This window comes from Necator americanus, chromosome X (genome assembly GCF_031761385.1).
Source record: "Necator americanus strain Aroian chromosome X, whole genome shotgun sequence".
NCBI classification, from domain to species: Eukaryota; Metazoa; Nematoda; class Chromadorea; order Rhabditida; family Ancylostomatidae; genus Necator; species Necator americanus.
This window is the reverse complement of record NC_087376.1, coordinates 15188235-15204832: the sequence shown is the minus strand read 5'-3', so window position 1 is coordinate 15204832 and position 16598 is coordinate 15188235. Positions and strand designations below refer to the sequence as shown.

The 16598-nt window shown below is 42.5% G+C and overlaps 6 protein-coding genes across 7 annotated transcripts; 5 read left to right on the top strand and 1 right to left on the bottom strand.

Moving 5' to 3' along the window:
• Positions 1–5441: 5441 nt before the first annotated feature.
• On the top strand, positions 5442–5852 carry RB195_023261 (uncharacterized protein; the record flags this gene model as incomplete). The annotated part of the gene is made up of 1 exon (XM_064210628.1): positions 5442–5852. One exon carries the CDS (start codon positions 5442–5444, stop codon positions 5850–5852), a length of 411 nt encoding a protein of 136 aa, XP_064066509.1.
• Positions 5853–5961: 109 nt separating this feature from the next.
• On the top strand, positions 5962–6381 carry RB195_023260 (uncharacterized protein; the record flags this gene model as incomplete). The annotated part of the gene is made up of 1 exon (XM_064210627.1): positions 5962–6381. The coding sequence occupies one exon, from the start codon at positions 5962–5964 to the stop codon at positions 6379–6381; it is 420 nt and encodes a 139-aa protein (XP_064066508.1).
• A 138-nt stretch (positions 6382–6519) lies between these two features.
• On the top strand, positions 6520–8152 carry RB195_023259 (uncharacterized protein; the record flags this gene model as incomplete). 2 transcript variants are annotated; one of them, XM_064210625.1, is made up of 2 exons in its annotated part: positions 6520–6654; positions 6905–8152. In XM_064210625.1, 2 exons carry the CDS (start codon positions 6520–6522, stop codon positions 8150–8152), a joined length of 1383 nt encoding a protein of 460 aa, XP_064066506.1. The 2 variants fall into 2 exon arrangements, with proteins under 2 accessions (XP_064066506.1, XP_064066507.1); XM_064210626.1 differs by having other exon boundaries at positions 6520–6774.
• A 3029-nt stretch (positions 8153–11181) lies between these two features.
• RB195_023258 (uncharacterized protein) lies at positions 11182–12194 on the top strand (the record flags this gene model as incomplete). The annotated part of the gene is made up of 2 exons (XM_064210624.1): positions 11182–11312; positions 11678–12194. 2 exons carry the CDS (start codon positions 11182–11184, stop codon positions 12192–12194), a joined length of 648 nt encoding a protein of 215 aa, XP_064066504.1.
• On the top strand, positions 11658–12194 carry RB195_023257 (uncharacterized protein; the record flags this gene model as incomplete). Its single annotated transcript, XM_064210623.1, has 1 exon — positions 11658–12194. The coding sequence occupies one exon, from the start codon at positions 11658–11660 to the stop codon at positions 12192–12194; it is 537 nt and encodes a 178-aa protein (XP_064066505.1).
• A 1361-nt stretch (positions 12195–13555) lies between these two features.
• Positions 13556–14011, bottom strand: RB195_023256 (uncharacterized protein; the record flags this gene model as incomplete). Its single annotated transcript, XM_064210622.1, has 1 exon — positions 13556–14011. One exon carries the CDS (start codon positions 14009–14011, stop codon positions 13556–13558), a length of 456 nt encoding a protein of 151 aa, XP_064066503.1.
• Between the last annotated feature and the right edge of the window lie 2587 nt (positions 14012–16598).

Sequence of the window (16598 nt, the reverse complement as noted above, 5' to 3'; positions counted from 1 at the left end):
TCCAACTATTGAGGAGGCGCGAATAATGGTTCGCAGACATACACTGTACCTAAAGGTATATCTTGAAGATGCAAAGGTCTCTGTTCGCCACTAATACACCTAACCTTTCATATTAATGTAATGCAGAAAACAGATAGAAATGAAGTGATGAAACGCTGTTGAAAGAGGTTTGAAGAACCATACAAAGTTTTATTATATAAAACTGTATAAAACGTACAAACAAGTATTGAAATATGTCAAATGTTGGCATATTTCAATACTTGCTCTACATAAACATTATATCTATGTAAAATTTTGAAAAGGTAAAATGTAGAAAGGAGTTAAAGAATGTATACAAAGTAATAAGCGCATAATGTTGCTGTTATTATAACTGCCGCAGTTGAAAGTTGAACACGAATTCATTGAATGGCATCGTGACAAACACATACTTATGCACTGCTAGTTTATATAGAAAACTTAGGGCATGAAATGTGTTAAATTATGAGATGTTTGAAAATATATGCGTGTTATTCTTTTCCCTGGAGCATCTTTTTGAAATAATTTTTACTTATTCTTCTCCTTTATTCCCAATAATATGCGCTTAGTTTACTATATCCGTACATCAGAATTCGCCTCGGCAATTCGTTCTTCACTCCCCCCTTCAAAATTCGCACTATCCACCGCTTCGTCGCGGCACGAAAGTCGCGCGCGGCGTTGATTAGAGAGCAATAGGGAGGTGGGGTGTAGGTGATCTCAGGCGGTCGTGGAGGATATCTAGCTGGTGGAGCGGCAGCCGCAATTACGCGGAGGCGCGCGGTGCCGAAGGGAAGACAGGAGCGGTCAGCCGGTTTTCACGGGTACCTCTTGTCCCGCACCCAGCGGGATGTTGAACCTGCGTCGGCCCACTGCCATATTGTAGGAACAAAATGTTGATTTTTCCATTTTTTCATTGTTCTTCTGTAATTCGACCTATGTACCTGCCTCTTCTCTTTTTTATAGTATTATGCGCTTTAATCAGTATTTGTTGTTTAAATATTTCATATATTTCAGAATAGAAATGAAAATATTTCAATACCGATATTTCAACAACATTTCAGCAAATTTGCTTCTTCCACTACCTGGTGTTTCTTCGCTTCTGTCAGCTACCAAATTTCACATTTGCCATTTGTTCTCGGTTAAATTTCGATTGTTTAAAACACGAAATTAGCAATATATTGAATTGGCAGCAACCGAGAACTGTCGCAGGAACGTCGTATGAGAAAAAGTAGGGGGGGGGGGGGGATCGTATTCTAGAAGGCCGTGTCCCATCACTACGGATTACATCGAACTTTTTTGATCTCTTGAATATGCTGTCAGTATTTGCTTTCTTTTTTAACCCAGAAATTTCCGTCTTCCAAGCAACGTTCTTCCGTTTTACTTTTATTTTTGAAGGTTATCAGCTTTTTTTTATGTTTTCTGATGTTGTTTTGTTCCTGTACGATACAATTACAGTTCATGCGCTGAACTCTATATTTCCCTACAGAAGCCCCAAAACTGTCAAGTTCGGGATACACTGTCTTTAAATAACCAATTTAGATTCTATGAAATATTGCTCTATAGAGCAGCCGGAGCAACCTCTGAAATCGTAAATGTATACAGCTCAGGCGATTAATGAGAAGAGTTCTTAGAAATTAGAGATTACCAGATAGTTATTCTAGCTTGGACAATGTCAAGAAATCATTTTCTTTTAACTCAGAAGAAAACCAATCTCGGGTTGATGCTGCAGGGATAGCAATTGCTATTGGATCCAACACCGAAATGAAATGAGAATAAAATGTCGGAATTTTACATAAGTTTCAAAAACCGAGCCAAAAGAAATGATTACTGAGACTGAGGAATTTGAGAAAGAGTTTAGTACGCCAAAATAATAGAAGATGCTAATCTTTTGCTTTTACAATTGGACCGAAGATAGGAGATAGAAAAATCAAACTGTTGAAAGTGCAAACTATAGAAGAAAAATCAAACTGTTGAAAGTGCAAACTATAGATTCCAGCATACACCGCAAAGAGAAAGCTCACAATATGCAAGAGGAACTAATTTCTTAAATAGCGACACAACAGAGAGCAACCCACCGTCAAATAGGAGTCCTACACAAAGATTTTAGCAACAACCTTACCAAAATTCTACGGGGACCGAGAGAAGTTGCCAGAATTCTGGGCAACATTGGAGTATCCGATACATGAAAATGATAAGTTGTCATGTTTAGGTTTCCACACTGCACCTGTGGTAGGCTGTCTTTAAAGTAGCCGCGGAAAGTGCAATCCGTGGAACAAAACTGGTACTCTGCAACCACGGCTGTGCGCTGGAAACGATTACCCAAACAGTCATGTCCATAAGTTTCCGGGGCTGAAATCATCATCAAGGAGAGCGGAAAATACTCGCATCTAAACTTACACCCGGTTGCGGGAGGCCCCACCCATTGGACTAATGCTAAAACCAATGCGAAATTCAAAATGGTACACTGAGTAACTATTTCCTCTGTTGCTTCAGAGGAATAAGCTTAGAGAAAGGTAGGAAATGAGTGCTTTATGGTGTTTCACGTACCCTTACCTCAAAAGAAACGAGGAGAATATCACAATAAACATTAATCCAGGAAAGAAAGGAAGTATAATCTCCCAATTTCAAACTAATTAGCGGATGAAATTGGAATTTGAGATTTTTTATCCTTATTATGCAGTTGAGAAAGATTACTTCAGGTGACTGCATAGTTAACATCTTTTGCTCTTCCTCTGTCCAATTTTGTTCTCGTTGTTCCATTTGTCCTTGCATTAATCTCCTTCTTTATTATTATCACTTATTTAATTCGAATTCTCATTCTCGTCCTCGTCTTTCACATTCCTGTTTCGCTTGATTTGTTTTCTTTTCATTCTGTTTGTTTTTTACAGGTCTTTCAACACAATTAAGTTCACTGCCGTTTTCATTTGATTCCCACATTATTAAAGGCAGTATACCACGAATCTGGGGTGGTACGGATTTCAGGTGGAGTATCCGTGTAAGGGGTCGTAGATTATGAAGACTGGGGTGGTTCCGCTCATCTCTTCCTGAGTCACTGCAAGCAGCCGACCTCTGAATGCTGTTTCGTACGATCCTTTCTATTGCAGCGTGCCACCCTTGCACGCGTAGCGTCCCTTACTGCCTACCGGGGCAGTCCAAGTTGATTTTCGACGAATCGCAGGGCGGAGGCGGCGCAAGGGGTGGAGCGTTGCAATAGATGGTGTCGTACAAAATAGCATTCTGAAGGCGGCTGTTTGCAGTGATGCAGGGAGAGATAAGCGGAACTACCCCCGTCTCCATAGTCTACGACCCCGTATACGGATACTCCACCTGAAATCCGCACCACCTCAGATTCGTAGTATGCTGCCTTTAAGTATTGACAGAATACCTGGACACCAGCTTTAAAGCTCGCTACTGTTTTAGCTTTAGTAAAAGGAGAAGAAACGACGTTATGTTCTTCACGTATCTGCCAATTTTCCCCACTAGCATCACCAGAGCCGAAGTTTTTTTGAGCAGAGGTTTAAGTTTGAAAACTGGTAAAATTTGGAAGCACAAATGAGTAGTCATATTTTCGCACAGACAAAAAAAAAAACGGAAATTAAAATCATCACCTCACGAATCTGGGGTGGTACGGGTTTCAGGTGAGTTATGCCCACACGATTGTGGGGAAGAGGGTGATTCGGTCCATTTCTTCCTGTATCAGTGGAAACGGACGGCCCCACAATGCTGTTTTTATGAAGGCGCAAGGGTGGCGCGCTGCAATAGAGGACGTATAGGCATAACCCACCTGAAACCCGTGCCACCCCAGATTCGGGGTGTTGGCTTTAAATCAAACTTTAGGATTCGGTGTTCAGAAGAGTATTCATTGTTGGCAAATTTCGCACGTTTACTTCCTACAAAAAGCGCTGGGCCTAACGTTGAATATGAAGAAGAATATGAAGAATTCCTTTTCTGTCTCCAAAATCGGTTGAATAGTAGCAGAAAATTGTTCTTCCAAAGAAAAAAACCTTGAAAGGGAGTCCAAGGTCACCAGAAACAAAGTCAATTGGAAATACTTGCGAGTTGAAACTTCAATGTCTGAGAATGCTACATAGGCTTGTGGACCACACTGGCTTTCCTTGGTTTTTTTTCATTATCGGTGCCAATATTAGAGCAGCATAATTCAGGATGTATTGTAGAAAAACTTGTTTAATTTGAACTTTCTCTCTCTTGTCTGTTACATTCCTGTTTTACTTGATTTGTTTACTTTTCATTGTATTTGTTGTTTTACAGGCGGACTTTTTTCAACATAATTAAGTTCTCTGCCGTTTTCATTTGATTACCAGGCTACTAAGTATTGACACACAGTACCTGGACACCTGCCTTTAGCTTCGCTACTGTTTTAGTTTTAGTAACAGGAGAAGAAACGACGTTATGTTCTTCACGTTTCTGTCACTTTTCCCCATTACGTAATAGCATCACCAGAGCCGAAGTGCCTCGATAGCTTCGATTTGATTCTAAGTTTTTCTGAGCAGAGCTTTGAGGTTGAGAAGTGGTGAAAATTGCGGATGCACAAATGAGTAGTCATACTTTCGCGCAGACGAAATCGGAAATTAAATCAAAGTTTAGGATTTAGTGTTTGAAAAAATTATTCATTGTCGGGAGATTTCGCGGGTTTACTTCCTATAAAAAACGCTAGGCCTAACTTTGAATATGAAGAGAGTTTGATATTTCTGTCCCCAGAATCGGTAGAATAGTAGCAGAAAACTGCACTACCAAAGAAAAAATTTTGAAAGAGAGTCCAAAGACATCAGAAACAATGTCGATTAGAAATATTTACGAGTTGAAACTTTGAGTAATGTCTGAGGACGCTACATAGGCTTTGTCATGGATTACTCCGGCTTTCCTTGGTTTTTTTTTCATTATCGGTCCCAATATTACAGCAAACATAATTCAAGATGTCCACGGATCTCCCTCACTAGAGGGACATCCTGAAGGGATCACAACCGGTTAGTCCCGAGGCTACGTGGCGCGTCCCCGGCTGGCGGATAGGAAGCTAATCGCGACCTTGTGCTTGCCCAGAGACGTAGGTGGATTCAGGGGATGGACTCCCTGTTTCTGCTGAGTCAGGGCTGACTCATGACATCCTTGTATCCCACACGTCGGTCCGGCCAGAAGCCTGCAATCAAGTGACTGGGAGGTGCAAGGGAGGCGGTTTGGAGTCGCCTCCAACAAATAAGCTCCACATGTCCACTCCGGGAGAACGGAAGTTCTCCCAGAAACTCATGGCTCGACTAGAGGATTGCAAAACCCATGGGTTTTAAAATTTTTACGCAAAACACAGTAATAGAAAAGAGTCTCCTGATTCCGGAGGAAAGCCTGGTACGGTAGCGCCAGGTAGGACGGGGTTGCAGTAGTCATGTAGGCTACCGAAACGGAAAAAGACCAGGATGGCGATCTGTACTTATAACGCACGTACGCTTGCATCGGAAGCGGCCATCGAAGATCTGATGATGCAATCCAAGAAGATCAAGTACGACGTCATCGGACTGACCGAGACGAGACGACGTCACCCTCTCAATGCCGTATATGAAACTGGAGAAGAAATGTTCTTAGGAGCATGCGACAGTAGAGGTGTTGGTGGAGTTGGCTTTCTCGTCAACACGAGTATGGCAAAGAACATCGACTCTTTCGAACAACTTACGACCCGAATCGGACGTCTGCGAATGAGAAGTGGTCCAACACCAGCTTTGACTATCTTCGTCGCTTTCGCTCCAACATCAAGCTACGAAGAAGAAGAAGTCGAAGTTTTCTATATGGACCTGGAGAAGTTATACCGAGAAGATCATGCCTGGTCATAATTGGCGATTTCAACGCCAAAGTTGGCCCAAGAAGAACGCCGGAGGAACTTCACATCGGGACCCACTTCCTACAATGGAATGACCAGGGGAGAGGCTGTCCGAGTTCATCATGACGACTAAGACCATCCATGGGAACTCGCAATTCCAGAAGCCCTCCTCTCTACGCTGGACGTGGGAGTCACCCGGTGGAGGGTACCGTAATGAAATAGACCACATCATCGTCAATAAAAGGTTCTGCCTGACGGACGTCGCTGTTGTACCAAAGTTCTATACGGGATCGGACCATCGCCTCCTCCGAGGAAGATTTTCCTTCACAAAGAGAGAAGTGAAAGCCGCCAAGTTCAGAGAGAGACATCGCAGAACTATCATCAACTGGAATTTCTTCGCTACGCTAGCCGGCTTTTGGGAAGAATGGACAACATCGACGAGGAATATGACCGGCTTGTTGAGCACCTTCACGACTGCGCGAAGAAGGCTGAGAGTTTTAAAACCACCAAGAGACGCCTGTCTCTTGAAACTCTTGAGCTGATACGCTAGCGTGGAGCAGCATGAGCCGCAGGGAACCAAGAACTCACGTCCGAGCTTGCAAAGCTTTGCAGAGAGGCGATGAAGGAAGACCTTAAAGAGAGAAGAGCAGAAGTGCTGGCTGAAGCTGAAGAGAAAGGGTATGGAGAAAATCATCTGCGACTTCTACTCTGATCTCTTCGACAGCCATGTCCACTTGCCTCCTCACCATCTGAGGGAAGACGGACAAGTCATTCCAGAGATTCTCTCGTCCGAAATACGACATGCTATCATGTCGGTAAGAAATCGTACGGCACCCGGTCCCGACAGAATAAGACCAGAACACCTGAAGAGCCTACCGCCAGTACTCATCAACACCCTGGCGAGGCTCTTTACACGTTATCTGTCGGAATGCAAGGTTCCTAAACAGTGAAAGATCAGCAAGACCGTGTTTTTGTATAAAAAAGGAGATCCACATGAAATCGGCAACTATCGTCCAATCTGCCTACTGTCATCTACAAGCTCTTTACAAGAGTGATTCTTAATAGGTCTTGGATGAAGGACAGCCATGCGAGCAAGCAGGGTTTCGAAAAGGATTCAGCACGATTGACCGCATTCACACTGTTTCGAAACTCATCGAGGTATCACGAGAGTACAAGATGTCGCTCTGTCTCACCTTCATCGACTTAAAGAAGGCCTTTGACTCGGTTGAGACGGAAGCGGTCGTGGAAGCCCTGGACAACCAAGGCGTCCCTACTCAGTACATAAAGGTACTTCGAGAGTTGTACAGTAACTTCACGACCGGAATTTCGCCATTCTACAAGAACATCATCAGTGACGTGAAGAGGGGGATCCGACAGGGTGATACAATTTCACCCAAAATATTCACAGCCACCCTCGAGAACGCAATGCGAAAGTTGGAATGGGACGACATGGGAGTGAAGGTTGATGGTCGGCAGCTGCCCCATTTGCGCTTTGCTGATGACATCGTACTGATAACACCTAGCATCAGCCAAGCGGAACGAATGCTGATTGAATTCGATGAAACATGTGGATGCATCGGTCTTCAGCTGAATCTATACAAGACGATGTTCATGCGGAACGGATGGGTCTCGGATGCCCCATTCACGCTCAAGGGAACGAATATATCCGAATGCACCAGCTACGTTTATCTGGGTCGGGAATTGAACATGATGAACGACCTGACTCCCGAGCTGGGCGGAAGGAGGCGAGCGGCTTGGGGAGCGTACAAGAGTATCGAGGATGTAGTGAAGAAGACCAGGAACACCCGGCTCCGTGCTCACCTCTTCAACATCACCGTACTTCCTGCTTTGACCTATGCTTCGGAAACCTGGGCATTTCGCAAGCAGGAAGAAAATGCGGTGAGCGTCATTGAACGCGCAATTGAGAGAGTGATGCTAGGAGTATCTCGTTTCACGCAAGTGAGGGACGGGATTCGAAGTTCTCTCCTACGTCAACGATCGAAGATTAGAGACGCCGCCGCGTTTGCCACGGAAATTAAAATAAGGTGGGCCGGACACGTGATGCGCTTTAATGACAACAGTTGGACCAAAGCCGTGAGCGACTGGGTTCCCCGCGATATTAAGCGCACTACAGGAAGACCGAAGACCCGATGGTCAGATTTCTTCACGAAGTCCTCCAAAGAAAAATATGATGCTCTTCGTGTTCCATGCGAAAGGAAGAACCATTGGGCTACTCTGGCACGAGATCAGGACAAATGGAAGGATTACTGGCGCCCGCTCGACCAGTTCGAAGATCAACGGGAGTCAAGGTGATCAAGGTGATCAATTCAGGATGTGTTGTAGAAAAAGTACTTTCCCCAACTAGAAATAGATACAGGAAAAGAGTCTTTACTTTCATTTGAAAAACCTCCGCTATTTTTCCTATGCGAATTATGATCTTTTACGTTCCATGTTCTTGTCATATATTAACGCGATTTAAGTGCCCTACGTATAGTGTACATGCAGTACGCATTCCCAAGGTAAGAGCAAAGTAAACAGCGCAATTAAGGGGAAGTAAAGACATGATGAAGAAAGGAGAGTAGCGTTAAGAAGAGTGGAAAAACAGAAACAGAAACAGAAATGTATGTAAGGACAGTGAGACACACGAAAATGAAAAACATGAATGAAGTAAACGAGTGGTACAAGGTACCACTCGTCGCTGAAAACGCTACCTAGGCTTTGTCATGGACTGCATGACATGGCTTTCTTTCGTACTTTTTTCATTATCTCGTACCAATGTTGAAGCAGTATAATCGAAGATGTTGTCCTGATCAGGACCCCAATTATGTGTAGTTATTCTATATTTCTGCGCACAATGTTTTATAACTTATGCCTTGCGCAAATATTCGGCATTGTAAAGACCCATATTTGTGGCGGTCATCTTATCGAGATGACAGCCCACGAAGCTTGTTTGTTTACGACCGCCCACAATGGGTATTGCTGTTTTTTGTGGCTCCTAGTGAGCACACGCACATTCTTTTGCCAATAAATATTATTACCTCCACTGAACCACGTATACTCTGAGGCACTAGTCTTATTGCTCTCCTAATAGTACAGTACAAGAAGGAATCATACAATTCCTTCGCACCTATACATTTTGGTGCATCGGCTAAATTTGATAAAAGCCGAGATCCTCAAACGGATCAACAAAGTCTAGCCCATCCATAGCTAGCAGCAGCAAATCCATAGCTTCTTAATAAAGTCTAGCCCACCCTTCGTTAGCAGCAACAAACTTATAGCTGCTTACGCAAAGTCCAGCCCACACTTCGCTGGCAAAAGCAAGCTAATAGCTGCTTAAGCTTATCTCTTGTGCAGTCTAAGGTCACTGCCCACAGCGTGTCATCGCTACGATTTCTTTTGCGTCACAATGACAGTTGTTTTTCACGAAAGGCCTATACTGCTGAGTGCAAAAACACTCCAGTCACTCTTGGTTGAGTACAGCACTTACTCAGAAGAGATAAAAACCATCAGGAACAGATTAGAAAAAGTATGAAGAATATCTCAGTGCAGCAAATTAGTTCTCCGGAAGCATAGAGACAATCAAGATGAGCAGAAACGCTCTTCGGGCGTTGATAGATGAATTGCAAGAAAAAAAAATATGAAGAGGCAAGATCTAAGGGAAATAAAAAAGGCCTCACAAATGAAGTTGAGGAGACTGAAAATGACACGCAATGCCATGAAAGGATTGCAAAGGCAAACGAAATGATATATATATATATATATATATATATATATATATATATATATATACTAAGTGCCAGAGTCACACAGGCACGGAATCACATGGGAAAACTTGCAAGGAAGATAGGAATAACTCATAGAAACCCCAGAAAACAAAAACCTGCAGGAATAAATGAAACTCACCAACTGAGGAAAACGAAGAGGGTTCTTCTTCACAAAATGACGACATTTGCCCCTTGGAGCACAATCCAAATTCGGAAAGAAGTAGGGAAGAGGATGAAGATTTCATATGTCGTACTCTCAAACCAAAGCAACTAAGATTTCCACAATTCTACGGGTACGAAGAAGAGTTCCCAAAATTTTGGGCAATATATGAAACGTCCGTTGACCAAAGTAAGGTTTTGAGTACAGTCGAGAAAATGCTGTTACTTAAAGATAGCCTCAAAGGGAGAGCAGAAACAGCCATAAAAGGCATACAATTGATCCCACAAAATTATAGGTGGATGATTGCTTTGAAAAAGAAATACGGTAATAAACCGACTAGCAGAACAAAAATGGTGCAAAAATTGATTAATTTGGCAGCAGCGAAGACTGATAGCTGTATGAATACATCCGACAAAATTCGAATTCGCATGAATCAAATGGTCTCTGCAGGTCAAAATATACCACAAATGCAGGATGCAATGTGCACAGAGAAAGTTCTGGAGCAATTTCCTTACACTGTCGTTGAAAACGTTCGTGTTACCATTCAAGATAAAGATGAAGTGAAAATAGAAGATGTTATGGATCATTTTGAAAAGGAAATTAATGTGAAAAAAGTTTGTAGATGCATGTTTAAAAGGTTGTGTCAAATATGAAAACCATTCGAACTGAAGACAGTACGGTGTGGATATTACTGAACCCCCAAAATTGGGAAACTTTTGTCGTTTTTGCGACAACTGAAATCATACATCAGCGAACTGCCGAACAATCACTGACATTAAGTCAAGGCGAAATAGAGTGAAAAAAGCCAGACAATGCTGGAAATGTTTCTCAGAAGAACACATCAGTTATGACTGTCAGAAACCAAATTGTCCTAAATGTGGTAGGAGCGCACGATACAAACCTTTGCGTTTCCACTTCAAATGAAGGTAACAAGACAAGATATAACGCTGGCGACCGATCGCGCAACCAAAGCTCTTCCAATACCGTACCAGTTCCAAGAAATAACACTACTACTCGGAATCAATACGACAATGTCCGCAATAATGGTAATGTCCGCAACAAGCAGACAAATCCTCATACAGCTGATCACGGTACTAACCACATAGCTGAAGATTCCGTTAACATTGACAAAAGAAAGGAGCAAGTAGTCCTGCCGAAGGAAATGTTTGGAATAATAACACTAGACATTTCGAAAAACGTTTGTTTTTCTTTAATGATAATTTGCCATATGACACAAAAATGCTAATTTTCATTCGGAATTACTCGGAACTAACCAGGCTAATCATTCATGACCTACATTGTGTAAGCGCACACTGCGACAAGAAGCAGACATTCGCGCTGGCAAGACAACGATTTTGGATACCCTAGCCATCTAGAGTAACTTAAAAAATATCTGCTACTTGCATTACGTGTAAGAAATGCCACGGATTGCCCTATGGAACACCGGAGATGCTACCATTGCCATCAAATGGGTAAGAGCAACCAACTCCTCTGCAGATGTTGAATGCGACTATATGAGACCATTCGAGTCAAACATCATACAGAAAATGTACGTCTGTTTGTTCACATGTCTTACTACAAGACATCTTTGAAAATTTGTCAGCTGGTGCGTTTTTAAGTAACTTCATTCGTTTTACATCTCGAAGAGGTGTTCCAAAACTCATCCGAACTGATTACGGAACGAATTTTAAACTGGGATCAGAAGTGATTGAGAATTTGTTCCTGGAAAATGATGAAAATGGTGGTTCCTGAGCTACAGTGCCTCAGATGGCATAATGTGGATTTTCCATCCACCTGCTTCACCATGGATGGGAGGCGCAAGGGAAAGAATGGTTGGCTCCGTGAAAATATGCTTTCAAAAAAGCATTAGACGTAAAAATTGTCATTTGAACAAATGATTACAGTAATATCAAGAATTGAAGCGATAATTAACACTCGCCCGTTGACAAAAGTAAGTGTAACGGATCTTGATGAGATACCAATAAGATCTATCGATTTCCTACAAGGAAATCTAAAGTACTCTATTCCAAGCACGCAGTTACAGCGCGGTAATGGCGATACGTCATATGATCCTGAGTTGGCTCAGACAGTTGCGCAAGCACAGGAAGAGTTAATATTTTCGGAAACGCTCGCTACATTATTTTGGGAGCGATGGGACAAGGAATATCTCACATACTTGAGAGATAACCGGAGAGTGCTACTAAAACAACCGCGGCATGTGACAAATACACTGCAAATTGGAGACATTGTACTTATTGTTATTGATGGTCTTGAAAGATCAGTGAAGCTCCTCGCGCCAAATAAAAGAGTTATCCAAAGACCACTCAACAAAATGTATCCCTTGGAAATGCGTAGTTCTGTGGAAGACTCGCTTCCAGAACTTGAAAAGGCTGTATTTCTGAGTGGGAGATACAACAGAGAGGAAGAGTAGATTCAGCAGAATTATCTTCCTGCAGAATTCGTCCAGCTAGACGATTGAAGACACGTGCCTTAAAGGTCATCCAGGAATTTGAAAAAAATCTTGAGCGACCCTCTTTGTCTTCAAGTAGACAGGTATCCACATATCTGCTGATGGCTATGTTAGCGCTCTCAACTATGTGTCCAGTGACAGCAAATGAGAACAGCTCAATAAATTACAACGGAGGAGAGTAGAAATAATGCCTCCTTCATCAAGATTTGAGCTTTGCATCAACACAATGTGCAGAATTATGTCTAACATATCGAAATTGTATATATTTGAATTGGAAAAATCATCATCAGATGAAAGTAGCACGATTACGTTGCGATCTGAAAGTGAGAGCTCAATAGTCTTCCCGACTATGCCATGCGAACCGCCAGACTTTTGCGAAAAATCGCTTCGCTAATGGACAAGTATGTTATAGGTAATCCTCACCGTTGGCCACTTGGGGCTAGGATCTAACATTCACTCTAATTCTAACAATGTTAGTTTACTCCTCCATCAGAAGCATCATGTGGTTAATTAAGTGCACATGAATTGCGAAGAGGAAAGGATCCATATTGGAAGAAAAATCAGTTCCAGTGAGGACATTCAATCCGCTTCCGATCAATATACCGTCCACTTTGTTGATTTGTACCAAACTCTTGACACTAACAACTAAGGTTGATCCTGTCAGCATGGATATATGCGACACAATGTAAATGTAGTATGCGAAAATCGCGGAAACTGCACTTACAACTATAATGAGAAAGTCCTGTTCAATAGAATCAATTCCGGTCTTTGTATTCAAATTAACCATGCTAACAAAACTAACGAACTTGTAAAGACAACTTCGAGACTGATCAAACTGCCTGTTCCAAAGTTTCGTTGTTTTTCACTAGGGAGGCGAACTCAAGATCTGCTACACAATCAGATGCTCGCAAATAGGCTCATGTACTCAGTCTAAATGCAGTAGAGTTAAGCGCGACGAAATAGTTCCTGAGTTCAAAACATCTCTATACCCAGGCTACTCAATTTCTGGGAATACATGTTGTGGTATAGCATGCGGTTGCTTCCTACAATTTCCAGCATGCTCATTTCCGCCTTTATTCGAAGGCACTGTTCGGAATAGTTTCCGATTTTGATTTCTTCTCACTAGTAAATGGGGTTCTTGGAGTAGTTTTCAAGAACAACAGCGAACACACAAAGAACCTTCTACAAATCCAGGTATCAGAGGCACCAAGAGCACAAGAGGCATCACTTTACCCAATGTAACAACGGCGCTAAGCAGATTCGTGATTGAGCCCTCCATCAAAGCAACTCCTCAAAGCAGTAGAGAATCGAGGAAACCCAGTTTATTCGGTTCCATTTCGTCGATCGTATTTGTGCAGAGTTGGCTCGTCAGTAATCTGAAGCCTCAATTGCTGCTTTGGTCTTTTCTTCATGTATTGGTAGACGTTTCGCGTTAGCACTGTGACACAGACTACATCTTGGGTTATAGTCGTGTCAAAACCACCTAAAGCTCGGTGCAGTTGTAGGAAGGGATGCACTCGAAGCAGCGAGGTGAAGCCAGCGATTGAGATCGAGACGGGACCCTCGCTAGCTTCATTTGGACTGCAGAGATGAGTGAAGCTAGTGAGGGTTCTGCCCTGATCCCAATCGCTGGGTCCATCGTGCCACTTCAAGCACAACCAAGCGCGCGATTGCAAGCTATTTTGACTCAACTGTGCACCTATTCCTGGAAAGAACGCGACGTCGAGAATTTCCAAGAATGCTCCTATTGGCACAATTTTCTCAGTATGAAAAGACATGCACTAAATGAGCATAAAGAGCAGGGATTTGCTCATTCGTTTTTATTAACCTGGGGAGTTCTACAAAGCAGAGCAGACCCTCTGCCTGGATGCACTATCGTGGCTGTAGCAAACCCCTCAGTTATTGGTCCTAGAGCAATTCCAAGATCTGGTGATGCGTGCGTAAAATTCTCTAGTAGTCTGCAAATAGTGTCTGGTGATACGATTTTTGTGAGTGACATAACAGACAGTGAGATTGTCAACAGGACTCTTTTTTCAAAAATTACTCCACGAAATAAATTCAAATTTTCTTCAAAATCCGCGTATGTGTAGGATTTGCATTGCAAATAGACGCAACCTCAAGCGACTTGCAAAATAATTTGGATCTAGTGTTCAGGTGCACCAGGACTGTGACACTACTTGACTACATAAGATAGGGTAAAATGTAGTTGGGGGCGGGAGCACTCAGTAGCGCCCTTATTTCTCAGAGTAAATAATCACATTAAACGGAGCTCTAGGGCCTAAACATTAGTTTTAGAGGATCTATGACGTGTAAACTAAAATTAAAAGAAAAAGAGAGAGAGAAAAAAAGTAAGTTAGAGCGTCGGGAAATTAGGGCGCTACTGAGTGTCCAACCCCCAACCACATTTTTACCGACTACATATAATCAACGATCAACGGCTTGAAACTTAAAATAGTAACTAAGGACGTGATCTCAATGGATGCAGCGACAGAGAGCGTTCTCAAGTTTGTCAACCTGTCAACGAAAGTCGAAGCAACAAAGGATGGTTTTTTCTCGCTAATTTAAAGGTATCAATCCACGACCTTACGCCCCACCCCGCCTGCGGTTCGTCCGGATGGGTTTTCAACGAATTAAGCAAGTAAGAGGCAGCCATTGTTGTATGCTTGTTGTTGTGCTCCATGACCTTTTTCGCGCTCTGAGTGCAGGTGTTGCAGTACTGGCACACTCGAAGTACCCGCCGCGAATAGCACTAAATAAAGTAGGAAAGCGGTTCGATTTTGTCGCTTCAGAGTGCCCCCTCCACCTAACTGCATTTTACCCCATAAGTGTTAGTGATGAATACAAAACGTCAATCTACCTCAACATTTCTTCTCAGATTTTTTTTTTCGGTAGCCTAGATGACTTTAGGCTTTCCTCATTAGTCAGGAAATCTTTCTTAATTCTATTCTTAAAAAAGGTCAGCCTGGCGTGTCCCATCCTATGGGGACGTTAATATTCAGCCCGTTTCTTAATTTCTACAAAACGATTTTGACTTTGTTCAATAATTTTTTGTATCTGGTAGAAATAGGGCGTGTGTAGTGTAGCTGTTAGAGGTTCCGCTTCCTGCGCGATCGATCGGAGGTTCGAATCCGCCTAGTGCTCACTAAGCCCTTCATCCCTTCGGGTCGATAAATTGGTACCAGACTTGTCCGAGAGGATAAAAACACTGCTTGACACATCGGCTAGCCCCCGCAAGTCATTGTATAGGCCATTACACGTTTGTGAACCTCAAACTTCTAAATTGAAGTGAACGTGGGGTCAAGGGGATTGATTCACGCCAGACACTTTTATCTTTTATTTGAGCATCTAAGAGGTGGGGTTCTCAATGCAACTCAGCGTTTTTCGAAGTTTTTTCCTAGCCACAATAATAGAACGTTGGCGTGGTTTGTCGAACTTTAAAAGACATCAAGCGGCTACGCTATTAACTATCGGATTCCAAAGTGTTCTAACTAATCACGTCATAATTTCTTGTTTTTGCAAAATATGCGAAACGTTTTCGTTGAAAAGCGTTGGTTCTTTCAAATTGCTTTCTTTTCGACTTAATGATCGCAAAGAAAGAATGGCAATTGCAGTGGTTTTAGTAGTGCCTGTCAACCAAGGGTACTAAACTAAGTGCTAGAAACCTGTGATATTAATCTAAGTAAGTATAGGAAACAGTAAGTTAATTACGCGTTATGGAGAGTCACCTCTCTATGATCAGTTTATCTCAAGATTTTCTTATGTATTTCATTGATTAATATGAATGTAACTTGACTTTAACGTCTAAAGAGCCAGCCGTCCCTCTGTAAGAAGTTGCTTTCGATCACAAAAACAGTACAGTTCGCTGTCTCGCGAAAGGCCAGATGCCTTCATGAGTACTCCTTCATGAGCACCGCATAAATAGGAGGCTCAGTTTCACTATAGCAGCTCTCTCATTTATCTAGTTTTAGTTCTGCTCATTTTAATTTCACTTATCTTATGCTCACCATTATTGCCCATTACTCGTATATGTATGTATATAATCGTGCCTCGTGTTTATTGTTAAATATATATAAAGGTTTAATTACCCAAGTTTGAGGTGTGGTCTGCCCCGAGTGGCACAGACGGTTCTCAGACGGAAAGACCCGCGTGGCAATAGCTGTTGGTATACATTCTACCACTCCCTACCTTTCGGCTTACGGTGCATCGGCCAACTCGACAAGGACCGATCGACAACTAAGGAAGTGAGTTCTACTACGTCTCTTTTGCACGTCGTCCTGTCTCTGCACTTCATGTCCAAGTCTTCTTCTAAGCTCTAGTGAACTACATACAGTATTCAATATAACATCAACCCTGGCGACACGGCAA